At 37.1% G+C, this 9760-nt stretch overlaps 4 protein-coding genes across 4 annotated transcripts, besides 32 other annotated features; all 4 read left to right on the top strand.

The window, feature by feature from the left end:
* The first annotated feature begins 4 nt into the window (after window positions 1-4).
* Window positions 5-75, top strand: a tRNA.
* A 562-nt stretch (window positions 76-637) lies between these two features.
* On the top strand, window positions 638-3645 carry TA06965 (1-phosphatidylinositol-4,5-bisphosphatephosphod ie sterase; the record flags this gene model as incomplete). The annotated part of the gene is made up of 2 exons (XM_948909.1): window positions 638-1268; window positions 1352-3645. 2 exons carry the CDS (start codon window positions 638-640, stop codon window positions 3643-3645), a joined length of 2925 nt encoding a protein of 974 aa, XP_954002.1.
* A 298-nt stretch (window positions 3646-3943) lies between these two features.
* On the top strand, window positions 3944-5389 carry TA06970 (Tpr-related protein family member, putative; the record flags this gene model as incomplete). Its single annotated transcript, XM_948908.1, has 1 exon — window positions 3944-5389. The coding sequence occupies one exon, from the start codon at window positions 3944-3946 to the stop codon at window positions 5387-5389; it is 1446 nt and encodes a 481-aa protein (XP_954001.1).
* Window positions 4001-4069: a sequence feature (11 probable transmembrane helices predicted for TA06970 by TMHMM2.0 at aa 20-42, 68-90, 110-132, 144-166, 170-192, 213-235, 268-290, 297-316, 354-376, 397-419 and 429-451).
* Window positions 4145-4213: a sequence feature (11 probable transmembrane helices predicted for TA06970 by TMHMM2.0 at aa 20-42, 68-90, 110-132, 144-166, 170-192, 213-235, 268-290, 297-316, 354-376, 397-419 and 429-451).
* Window positions 4271-4339: a sequence feature (11 probable transmembrane helices predicted for TA06970 by TMHMM2.0 at aa 20-42, 68-90, 110-132, 144-166, 170-192, 213-235, 268-290, 297-316, 354-376, 397-419 and 429-451).
* Window positions 4373-4441: a sequence feature (11 probable transmembrane helices predicted for TA06970 by TMHMM2.0 at aa 20-42, 68-90, 110-132, 144-166, 170-192, 213-235, 268-290, 297-316, 354-376, 397-419 and 429-451).
* Window positions 4451-4519: a sequence feature (11 probable transmembrane helices predicted for TA06970 by TMHMM2.0 at aa 20-42, 68-90, 110-132, 144-166, 170-192, 213-235, 268-290, 297-316, 354-376, 397-419 and 429-451).
* Window positions 4580-4648: a sequence feature (11 probable transmembrane helices predicted for TA06970 by TMHMM2.0 at aa 20-42, 68-90, 110-132, 144-166, 170-192, 213-235, 268-290, 297-316, 354-376, 397-419 and 429-451).
* Window positions 4745-4813: a sequence feature (11 probable transmembrane helices predicted for TA06970 by TMHMM2.0 at aa 20-42, 68-90, 110-132, 144-166, 170-192, 213-235, 268-290, 297-316, 354-376, 397-419 and 429-451).
* Window positions 4832-4891: a sequence feature (11 probable transmembrane helices predicted for TA06970 by TMHMM2.0 at aa 20-42, 68-90, 110-132, 144-166, 170-192, 213-235, 268-290, 297-316, 354-376, 397-419 and 429-451).
* Window positions 5003-5071: a sequence feature (11 probable transmembrane helices predicted for TA06970 by TMHMM2.0 at aa 20-42, 68-90, 110-132, 144-166, 170-192, 213-235, 268-290, 297-316, 354-376, 397-419 and 429-451).
* Window positions 5132-5200: a sequence feature (11 probable transmembrane helices predicted for TA06970 by TMHMM2.0 at aa 20-42, 68-90, 110-132, 144-166, 170-192, 213-235, 268-290, 297-316, 354-376, 397-419 and 429-451).
* Window positions 5228-5296: a sequence feature (11 probable transmembrane helices predicted for TA06970 by TMHMM2.0 at aa 20-42, 68-90, 110-132, 144-166, 170-192, 213-235, 268-290, 297-316, 354-376, 397-419 and 429-451).
* A 197-nt stretch (window positions 5390-5586) lies between the features above and the next one.
* TA06975 (Tpr-related protein family member, putative) lies at window positions 5587-7839 on the top strand (the record flags this gene model as incomplete). The annotated part of the gene is made up of 1 exon (XM_948907.1): window positions 5587-7839. The coding sequence occupies one exon, from the start codon at window positions 5587-5589 to the stop codon at window positions 7837-7839; it is 2253 nt and encodes a 750-aa protein (XP_954000.1).
* Window positions 5647-5715: a sequence feature (10 probable transmembrane helices predicted for TA06975 by TMHMM2.0 at aa 21-43, 376-398, 405-427, 437-459, 471-493, 534-556, 563-585, 625-647, 667-689 and 693-715).
* Window positions 6712-6780: a sequence feature (10 probable transmembrane helices predicted for TA06975 by TMHMM2.0 at aa 21-43, 376-398, 405-427, 437-459, 471-493, 534-556, 563-585, 625-647, 667-689 and 693-715).
* Window positions 6799-6867: a sequence feature (10 probable transmembrane helices predicted for TA06975 by TMHMM2.0 at aa 21-43, 376-398, 405-427, 437-459, 471-493, 534-556, 563-585, 625-647, 667-689 and 693-715).
* Window positions 6895-6963: a sequence feature (10 probable transmembrane helices predicted for TA06975 by TMHMM2.0 at aa 21-43, 376-398, 405-427, 437-459, 471-493, 534-556, 563-585, 625-647, 667-689 and 693-715).
* Window positions 6997-7065: a sequence feature (10 probable transmembrane helices predicted for TA06975 by TMHMM2.0 at aa 21-43, 376-398, 405-427, 437-459, 471-493, 534-556, 563-585, 625-647, 667-689 and 693-715).
* Window positions 7186-7254: a sequence feature (10 probable transmembrane helices predicted for TA06975 by TMHMM2.0 at aa 21-43, 376-398, 405-427, 437-459, 471-493, 534-556, 563-585, 625-647, 667-689 and 693-715).
* Window positions 7273-7341: a sequence feature (10 probable transmembrane helices predicted for TA06975 by TMHMM2.0 at aa 21-43, 376-398, 405-427, 437-459, 471-493, 534-556, 563-585, 625-647, 667-689 and 693-715).
* Window positions 7459-7527: a sequence feature (10 probable transmembrane helices predicted for TA06975 by TMHMM2.0 at aa 21-43, 376-398, 405-427, 437-459, 471-493, 534-556, 563-585, 625-647, 667-689 and 693-715).
* Window positions 7585-7653: a sequence feature (10 probable transmembrane helices predicted for TA06975 by TMHMM2.0 at aa 21-43, 376-398, 405-427, 437-459, 471-493, 534-556, 563-585, 625-647, 667-689 and 693-715).
* Window positions 7663-7731: a sequence feature (10 probable transmembrane helices predicted for TA06975 by TMHMM2.0 at aa 21-43, 376-398, 405-427, 437-459, 471-493, 534-556, 563-585, 625-647, 667-689 and 693-715).
* Window positions 7840-8041: 202 nt separating the features above from the next.
* On the top strand, window positions 8042-9556 carry TA06980 (Tpr-related protein family member, putative; the record flags this gene model as incomplete). Its single annotated transcript, XM_948906.1, has 1 exon — window positions 8042-9556. One exon carries the CDS (start codon window positions 8042-8044, stop codon window positions 9554-9556), a length of 1515 nt encoding a protein of 504 aa, XP_953999.1.
* Window positions 8117-8185: a sequence feature (10 probable transmembrane helices predicted for TA06980 by TMHMM2.0 at aa 26-48, 113-135, 147-169, 184-201, 213-235, 255-277, 289-311, 355-377, 398-420 and 424-446).
* Window positions 8378-8446: a sequence feature (10 probable transmembrane helices predicted for TA06980 by TMHMM2.0 at aa 26-48, 113-135, 147-169, 184-201, 213-235, 255-277, 289-311, 355-377, 398-420 and 424-446).
* Window positions 8480-8548: a sequence feature (10 probable transmembrane helices predicted for TA06980 by TMHMM2.0 at aa 26-48, 113-135, 147-169, 184-201, 213-235, 255-277, 289-311, 355-377, 398-420 and 424-446).
* Window positions 8591-8644: a sequence feature (10 probable transmembrane helices predicted for TA06980 by TMHMM2.0 at aa 26-48, 113-135, 147-169, 184-201, 213-235, 255-277, 289-311, 355-377, 398-420 and 424-446).
* Window positions 8678-8746: a sequence feature (10 probable transmembrane helices predicted for TA06980 by TMHMM2.0 at aa 26-48, 113-135, 147-169, 184-201, 213-235, 255-277, 289-311, 355-377, 398-420 and 424-446).
* Window positions 8804-8872: a sequence feature (10 probable transmembrane helices predicted for TA06980 by TMHMM2.0 at aa 26-48, 113-135, 147-169, 184-201, 213-235, 255-277, 289-311, 355-377, 398-420 and 424-446).
* Window positions 8906-8974: a sequence feature (10 probable transmembrane helices predicted for TA06980 by TMHMM2.0 at aa 26-48, 113-135, 147-169, 184-201, 213-235, 255-277, 289-311, 355-377, 398-420 and 424-446).
* Window positions 9104-9172: a sequence feature (10 probable transmembrane helices predicted for TA06980 by TMHMM2.0 at aa 26-48, 113-135, 147-169, 184-201, 213-235, 255-277, 289-311, 355-377, 398-420 and 424-446).
* Window positions 9233-9301: a sequence feature (10 probable transmembrane helices predicted for TA06980 by TMHMM2.0 at aa 26-48, 113-135, 147-169, 184-201, 213-235, 255-277, 289-311, 355-377, 398-420 and 424-446).
* Window positions 9311-9379: a sequence feature (10 probable transmembrane helices predicted for TA06980 by TMHMM2.0 at aa 26-48, 113-135, 147-169, 184-201, 213-235, 255-277, 289-311, 355-377, 398-420 and 424-446).
* Window positions 9557-9760: the final 204 nt, after the last annotated feature.

Raw genomic sequence — 9760 nt, 5'->3', positions numbered from 1 at the left:
GTAATGCGTTAGCCGGGACTCGAACCCGGGTCCCAACCTTGGGAGGGTTGGATCCTACCCCTGGACTACTAACGCTAATGACAAATTCTCAATTAATAACCTTTTATGTATTATTATATTACCATATTTCACTATTAAAATATATAATTAGTTATAATCTTGTATATGTAAAATTATATCATGTAGTTCATGGAATCCAACGACATATGCTGATATACATTATATATATCATATATGTCTTTTAAATTTGTTATATTGTATTATTATTCTGTATATTATCACAAATGAGCAAGATTTGTACTTGTATATAAATTTTTAGATGTGCGCAAAATTTTCATCGCTAATAAAAAAAAGATACAATTACACATTTTATAAAATACATTAAAATCTTATAATTTAAAGTTTAAAATATTATTATATCCCATATATTTCCATTTTAACCTTAATATTTTGTTTTAGAATCAGATCGCTTTTATACAGAATCTCAGTAATGCTACAGTTTTCATTTTCACTTTAATCGCATAAATCATACCAAATTATATTAAACTGTAATTATTTGGCCAGAATTAATAAAAATTAGGGCCAATTAATCTAAAAGAAATTAGTGCTAATCACATGTATATAAATATGGGATACGATGTCGAAACAAATCAATAATCAATGGATTTCCAACTTATCAGCGGGATGCTCAAATGATAGTCCAGCTATAAGCGAATTCTTATCGGAACATTTAAAGCGAATTTCTTTATGCGATTCGCTAAATTTAATATTTAAAGGCGGATATCTACGGAAATGGCGTAGATCATCCCGTTTAACTCTATCAGACCCAAAAAACGGGACAAAAAACCTTGCTTTACCATATATAAATGCAACTCCCATTTACAGTTCACAGTCTCACGGAAGATCGCACGAGCTGTTCTTCTGGGTTTCAAAGGTGTGCGACACTCTTTTCCTTCGATGGCAGTCGCGAAGAAAACGTAGTAGCGAGAGTATCTTCCCGCTCTGTGCCATAAAAAGCATCCATAGAGGAGATGAACTGACCTACTTTGACCATCGTGACCCGTTTGACGGCGTGAGCCTTAAGTTCATATTTGTTATTAACGGGAAGGTTTCACTACAATTGGGGGCACAGTCAGAAACTGATGCTCTTCTCTGGATCTCAGGACTGTATTTCGCGGCCAGATACGCACGCAATGAGTTTTCAGTGCACTGGATTACAAACTCAGAACTTTTCAATTCATTTCTTCAATCATGCAAGAAAAATGCAAGTAACTGGACTAGTTTATATATATATATCTATAATAGGCTAATATATGATATTTTATCATACAGTGTTGAAATAATTTTGTAGAACCCGGCGACTGTGACTTTGACACTAAAGCTTTGAAGCGTTGTCTAAACGATAAATACGTAGGGCTTTTGTACATGAGCAACTATGACAAAATCAAGGCCGAAGATGATGACTGGCTTCTACCTCACAATTTGGCTCAATTTGTCGAATATTTGGTGACTTTTGGATTTGTTTCTAGGCCTGAGAATGCCGACGTAATCACATCAATGGTACGACGTCTGCTTGAGTTCAGAAATAACATTAATGCCGGATTCGTCCAGATGACTTCAATGATTGACAGTAGCGCTAAGCCAGCTCACATCATACGCGTTTGTATTGAGCATTTTGATTCATTAAATGTACAATACAAAGTACTGAAAAAAGACATACAGGCCATTTACCCTGAACTCACAGATCAAGAATGCGAGGACATGTTCTACAATATAGTACGGCAATGCGCTCTCAGAGTAATACTGAGAACGACCACTGAGAAATCCGACTTTATTCAGCAGATTAGTCCAGCAGATTACGAGTCGTTTCTGCGGAACATTCAGTCATCAGATTCTAACGAGGTGGTTGCAAACGTAATTCAAATACAATCTTGGTTATCCCCTTTATCGTACATACCCGATACACCGCCCGAGGTAAGGTCAGGTGGCTGTTTCAGGAAAGTTAATGTTCCCAGAATTCCAGTAAGATTCCTAACAGTTTTAGGTTTTAACTGGTCACTCACCAGTTATTTTAACAGCATTTGTATACCCCAAGACAGTGACGAGATTTGCTCAGTATTGAGTTTGAAATTGACGGATTTCTGGGTATCCAGTAGCCATAACACATACCTGGTTGGAGATCAATTAGGAGGTTCAGCCAGCGCCAGTTCTATTGCCGAGGCTCTTCTCCGCGGATGCAGATGCATAGAACTTGATTGTCAGGACGGATCCGAAGAGCCTGTGCTCTGTCACGCTTGGAAGAACTGTCACTTGACAGGATCTGTGACGCTCCGTGAGGGACTTATCGCTATAAAAGAGGCTGCTTTTGAGAATAACAAATTACCTGTAATTTTATCCTTCGAAATGAACTGCTCAGATGATTTCAAATTCAAGACCTTTGAACTTGTTACCCAGATATTGGGCGATGAGCTGTTAACTTTGGACGACGATGACCCTATTGACATCGTTGTCCGTTGTGAGCTGGGCAGCTTGTTAAACAAGTTTATAATAAAGGCAAAACATAAATCATCTGATAGTACCTTTTTAGGTCCTGGAGAAACTGCCTGGCAATCTTTAATAACCCTAAGAGGCTTGGATATAGATAAACTCGAAGATAATAAAATCGACTCAATTAAGCGTAACAGTGTGTTTGCTATTTCCGAGACTAAATTCCTTAAAATGTCCAAGGATCAATCTTTGATTACTGCTCTATCTGAACGTTGTTTTGTTCGTGTTTACCCTTCAGCAACAAGGCTTGCAAGTACCAATTTCTGTCCTTTAAAGCCTTGGTCCTATGGTGTTCAATTTGCAGCCTTAAACTTTCAATCTTACGACAGGTCAATGCTGATTAATCATGGGCGTTTCTACAATTCATTTGGCTATGTACCAAAATTTATCTACAAGAACTATTCAGATGATTTTGTTGAGCCCACAGAATCTAATACAAATATCAAAAATAGTGATAAGATTAATAATGACATAATGTTAACTTTACATGTTTTGAGTGGTTCTCAGTTACCAACTTCAACTGGATTTCAGAACCAAAATTACTCTAGTTCGTTCAGCAACGTGTTATATTCAATTGGTGAGCAGAATATGTTTCTGAATAAATCTAACTTGAATCTTCAAACTTTTGCAAAATTTAAGGAGAAGCGAAAACTTAAGCAGGCAATTAAAGAAGGTCTGGAGTTAGATGAGGAAGAATCTGGTGATACTACTCTGTTTAATGTGATTAATAAATCTGCTAAAACTGTTTTAGAGTACAAGCAGAAGGTTTGTCCATTTGTGGAAGTTTCTGTTGTTGGTGTTGATGAAACCACCTTCACTACGAAACCTGTAAACTTTAACACTTTTAATCCTGTCTGGTCTGATTCTAATCCACCTTTTATTTTTAAAATCGAGAATCCTAATCAGGCTATTGTTCTTTTTTACGTCAAACACTATGACAATATTTCCTCTGAAATTATAGGTCAGGCTGCTTTTCCAGTTAACAGGTTGAGGCCTGGCATACGTTGGGTTCAGTTATTGGACTCTAAGTTTATGGAAATAGAATGTTCAGGTTTATTAGTATACGTTGAGATGGAGCCATTACACAAAGATCAATAATATCTTTGTTATATAATCACTAAAGTAAATGTAAAATATGCTTAAAGTAGATAAACTAAGGTTTTAATATAGTAAAATACATTTTTATTCTTATACATATTTTTTAAGGTAAGTTTGATATAGCAATTATATAGTTTATTTTTTGTTTTGATGGATACTGTGATTTTAAGTAATATTTATGTAATATAGTAAAAACACGAACTAGGACCTTTTAGGCAATATATCCAGGAACTCGAATACACCTAACCTGCTGCTAATCTATATAGTAGTATCACTAGTTAACTGGAAAAACTAATAGATGCCAGATTGCCCATCAACTGAATGTGAGCAGGCCGCTCATGGTAAGGATAAATGTCCATATTTGACGGCCGCCTATATACTTGCTGGTCTTGCTATGATGCTTAATATTAGACTCTCATATAGTTCTGCTCCATATGCACTTATTAGATTCAAACTTCCTGAAAATCTCTTTAGTGTATTTGTTAGAAGAATGGCTAGCGCTTTGGAACTCTGGTGTCTACCAAGTATGCTCCTGGGTAACATAATGGACATAGGGGTTAAAGCAGCATACGACGGCAGCGGCACCAACACGCCCACAACCACTGACAAACAGGTTAGGTTCGGTGCTATTATAGTTCCTTCAATTATTACTCAGTGGTTAAACTTTGTAACCTATGTAATATTACTAGTTGTATATCGACGTGGTGGTGACCAAGGCCGTTTAACTACATTCTATTGGGTTATTGCAATATCTGGATTTGTGTTTGGTATTAATATGACTTTGGTTTATGCTGCTGATTATAATTATGTGCCTGTGTATATCGCTGGTGAAAACTCATTTCCAGCCATCACCTCATTCATTCATTATCTTACAACACTGATGTTTGGTAATAGGAGAAAATACAATAGTGACTTTATAATTGTAACCGTGGATATTTGGGTAGCTATAATAATCTCATTCGTGGCAGCTGTGGTCTGGACCGTAGCATATGGATATTATGCTGGAAGTGATATTACTACTGGTGATCTGAAACACATCTATGCACAAGGGTTCTTCGCAAGCCCTGAGGTAGATCTCGTCTCACCTGCAATGATGGTTATTGTTGGTATGGGATTGGTCTATGCTATTTATCCTGGTATAGCACCCGGTATGATTGTACCATTCTATCTCATTGATAAGATTGAAATGGTACTCCTGATAGCCACAATATTCCCACCAGTAATAATCGCTTTCCTAAGAAGATTCAAAGATCAAGTTGGCGCTATATACTCACCAACGTGTAAATGGGGAACAGATACCCTAAATACCTTCACCAGAAAGTACAAGAACTCTGGTGATGCTAATAATCCTGTCGATGCTTGGCATTGGCATGCCTTTGATCTCCTTATAATTATTAAGATATCTCTTTCTGCTATCTTTATATATTCGCTTCATTATAAAGAATCCAATATATCTAGGTCTATCTTTAACCAACCCAAAATGTCTACTGCACTCAGTATTGTATTTTATATGTGTCATGAATTCCTGTTGGCCATAGGTTTTGCAGGTGTAGTCGGTGGTAATGGTGGAGGTGACACGGTACTGATTCCACAATACATAGGAGCGCTATTTATGATATTTTTGGCCTTTTATTCAGAGGGATACATTATAGAATATAAAAGTCATGATCCAGCGAGGTGGCCTACAGAAGAATGTGGTATTTATATGGATACTACCAATTGTACCCTGATTTTTTTATTATGATAAAGTTTAATTTTTGTTCTGATGGATACTGTTATTTTAAGTAATATTTCTGTAATATAGTAATTTTAAAAGGCACCTAATTTAGGGCACATAAGCAAAAGCTAGGACTTATAACCACCACGAGCTCACCAGGACTTCCAAACTCTAACCCAGTGGTCACTAAATACCCACCTGTTGCCACAGCTTGTTTCTGAACAATGGCAAATACGTGTACAGGTTCTGGCTGTGAGAAACCAGCTGGTGCGGGCGTTGATGGCTGTGGATTACTCATATCGGCCTATGTTCTTGCCGGACTTGCTATGATGCTCAACATTAGGCTCTCATATAGTTCTGCTCCATATGCACTTATTAGATTTAAACTACCTGAAAATCTGTTTAGTGTATTTGTTAGAAGAATGGCTAGTGCTTTAGAACTCTGGTGTCTTCCAAGTATGCTAATGGGTAACATAATTGACCTACTTCAAAAAGGTTTTGGTGGAGATGATGCATTTAGAGTTAAAGCTGGTAAAAGTGCTAGTGATGGTACGCTCCGAAAATTGGCAGAGACACTACATACTACTGCCAAAGCACTTAACGATGCAGTTAAAAATCCTGGTGATGATCCAAATGCTGCTAAAGTACTTCAGCATAAGGCTACAACACTCCGAGCTCTAGCTGGAAAATTACATTCTGCAGCCAATGATCTACACATTGCAGTTGGTAGTAATGAAAAGGGTGCCGAAAATCTTGCCAAAGCTGTCGGTGATAAAGATGAACCTCCTCCTGGTTCTGGTAAACCTGCTACTCTTCGGGAAGCTCTCAATCAACTTGCTACTGGTGCTAGTGGACATCAACTAACTGGTCTGGCCAAAGCTGTTAGAACTGAGTACGACCTAGTCAAACCTAAATTCGAAAAGGTTCGGCAAAAAGAAGCTGAATATAATGATTATCAATCTCAGTACAATTCAGTTTTGTCCGCGTGGGATTCTTTCAATGCTGTGTATAAGCCTGAAGAACTACTCAAGGATGCCATTGGAGAAGATGATGAACCTGGTTCTGGTACTAAACCTACTACTCTTCGACAGGCCCTAAATCAACTTGGAACTGCCCCTGGTATTAGTAATATTAAGGACTTAAATACCAAAGCTCAGAATGCCAGAGATCAATATGGTAGTGACTGGGGTGGACTCAAACAGAAATTCAACAATGTCAAGGCACAAGAAAATGCCTACAAACAGGGTGTTACTATTGAAACTAATCAATACAAGAAGCTTGTTGAGGCCTGGAACAAGTTCGATAATGCCTATAGAGAGGCCATTTCTATTGCCAAGTTTTATTCCATCATTGTTCCTTCCATAATATGCCAGTGGTTCAACTTCCTTACATATGTGGTACTCCTTATTGTATATGTTGCAGGTGGTGAAAAGGGTTATCTGACTGCCTTTTATGGTACCATTGCTGTATCTGGGTTTGTGTTTGGTATTAATATGACTCTAGTCTATGCTGCTGACTGGAATTATACTCCTGTCTATATCGTTGGTGAAAACTGTTTCCCAATTCTCACCTCATTCATACACTACATTACAACACTCATTTTTGGAAATCGCAGGAAATGGAACAGTGACTACCTAATAGTTTGCATTGATATTTGGGTAGCAATCATAATCTCTTTAGTGGCAGCTGTGGTATGGACATATGCATACGGCTATTGTGATAATGGTGGCAATGACAGTGTTAGTTATGGTCACATATTTACTGAAAGTTTTGATACTAGTCCAGTTCACTGGGGACCTATAGTTTCTCCTACTCTAATGGTTATTGTTGGTATGGGTCTTGTTTATGCTATTTATCCTGGTATAGCACCTGGTATGATTGTACCATTCTATCTCATCGATAAGATTGAGATGGTACTCCTAATAGCTACATTCTTTCCACCAGTCATTGTAGCTCTTCTTAACAGAGGAACATTTCTTGGATATACTAAAGCCTACTCACCCAAATCCGCATTCGAAGATTTTGGAAAGGGAATGGGTGGCTGGAGAACATACAAACCTAAATTTGATGAACCTAAAACTGAGGTGAATAATACCTTCTGGCACGGTTTTGATATCCTTCTAGTTATCAAGATATCTCTTGCTGTTGTATTCATATACTCACTCCATTACAGAGACTCCAATATATCTAGATCTATCATTAATCAACCTAAGATGTCCACTGCCCTATCTATTACATTCTATATGTGTCATGAGATTCTGTTGGCTTTGGGATTCGCTGGTGTGATTGCTAATAATGGAGGTACATACGTTGTACTACCAGCGCAGTATGTGGGCGCCCTATTTATGATCTTCTTAGCATTTTATTCAGAAGGATACATTATAGAATATAAAAGTCATGATCCTGCACATTGGCCAATAGAATGTATGACTAAATGGAATTTGTTATATATTTTACATTATTTGCAGATTATCTAATTGGGTGTTTGGTTTTGCCCTCATGGTTTATTATGATAAAGTTTAATGTTTGTTCTGATGGATACTGTGATTTTAAGTAATATTTTTGTAATATACCATAAGGGACCATTCACAATCTAAAGGATTATAGTTAAGTACTTAACACTCAACCACCACTGGACTGAAATAGTTCAGTCACTATCACTATCACTAAATAGCAATAATGACTGTTCAGACTGAGAAGAAGTATGAGCAAGATCATGGATTCTCTACAGGAGATCTTCAGACTGCTGCGTATATGTTTGCTGGTCTTGCTATGATGCTTAATATTAGGCTTTCATACAGTGCTGCACCATTTGCCTTGTTGAGGTTCAAACTTCCTGAAAATCTCTTTAGTGTCTTCGTTAGGACTACTTCAAGTGCTTTGGAACTTTGGTGTTTACCTAGTATGACCATTGGTAACATCATGGAACAAGTCTACATCAACTATTTTAGAGACAAAGACGCTGGTAAGAAAGATTCTGATGTTTCTGACGGTACTAAGGTCTCTAAGTGGTATTGGATTGTTATTCCCTCCATAATTACAAATTGGTTAAACTTTCTTACATTTGTAATATTGTTGATAATTTATGTCACTGGTGGTGATCAAGGTCATCTTACTTGTTATTACTGGATTATGGCCATATCCGGATTTGTATTTGGAATTAACATGGTCCTTGTCTATGCTGTAGATTATAGATATCTTGCATTCTATATGGCTGGTGAAAATTCATTTCCAATGGTCACCTCACTAATACTATATTTTGCTACATCTATATTTGGTAACCGTAGGAAATATAATTCTGACTACCTTGTAGTTCTCATAGATATCTCAATCTCAATCGCAATAGCGCTTGTAGCCTCTGTGTTATGGACCATAGCTTTCTGGCAGTATAGGGCTCCAAAGGCGTCACGTGATAGTCCCAACAAGGAAGTCACATCACCTGTACTGTTGGTTCTCGTTGGTATGGGATTGGTCTACTCTATTTATCCTGGTATTGCACCTGGTATGATTGTACCATTTCATCTCATTGATAAGATTGAAATGGTTCTTCTAATACTGACAACATTTCCACCACTGATATTCGCATTCACTACTAAATACGCTCCAAACTGGTCACCCAAAACCAAATTCGTATTCCACTCACCAAGTAAGATGGGTTTTGGTGGATGGAAACAATACCAACTCCACGTAGACAAAACATACGCACAAGGAGAATGCGACGAGAATGAACCTACTGTTTATGGTTGGTTGTGGCACTTCTTTGATATCCTGGCTCCACTTCAGATCATCCTAGCTGTTATTTTTATATATTCAATTCACTATAGAGATTCCAATATATCCAGATCCATTGTTAATCAACCTAAAATGTCTACATTTCTAACCATAATATTTTATATGTGTCATGAGATCATGTTGGCGACTGGATTTCCAGGATTGGTGTGTAATAATGGAGTTACATGGGTTCTCCTTCCAACCCAGTGGGTGGGAGCACTATTAATGGTCTTTCTGGCCTTCTATAGCATAGGTTATATAACTGAATATAAAAGGCACGACCCTTCCGAATGGCCAACAGACGGAATGACATGGTGGAATTCAGTGTGTTACTGGTTAAAGATGGCTAGCAAAATTACCAATAAAAATTTCAAACAATTGTTTACAACTGATTTACGTAGATTAACGATTTATTATAAATAATATATAATGATTTAATGAAATTATTGGTTAGAAACCACTGCGGGCAGAGAGTGTTTAAATGACACCATTGCCAGGGAATGTGCTAAATATAATAATAAAAACAAAACAATTGTATTAAATATTAAATTTGAGTAATAACACTTTTCATAATGAGTCTGGGTTTTCCAAATATTATTATAAACACAATACACAGGACTACAAGTG

The sequence above is a fragment of the Theileria annulata genome, chromosome 1 (assembly GCF_000003225.4).
Source record: "Theileria annulata chromosome 1, complete sequence, *** SEQUENCING IN PROGRESS ***".
Taxonomy (NCBI): Eukaryota; Apicomplexa; class Aconoidasida; order Piroplasmida; family Theileriidae; genus Theileria; species Theileria annulata.
Note: the sequence above shows the minus strand (reverse complement) of the source record. Positions and strands in the feature narration are given on the sequence as shown.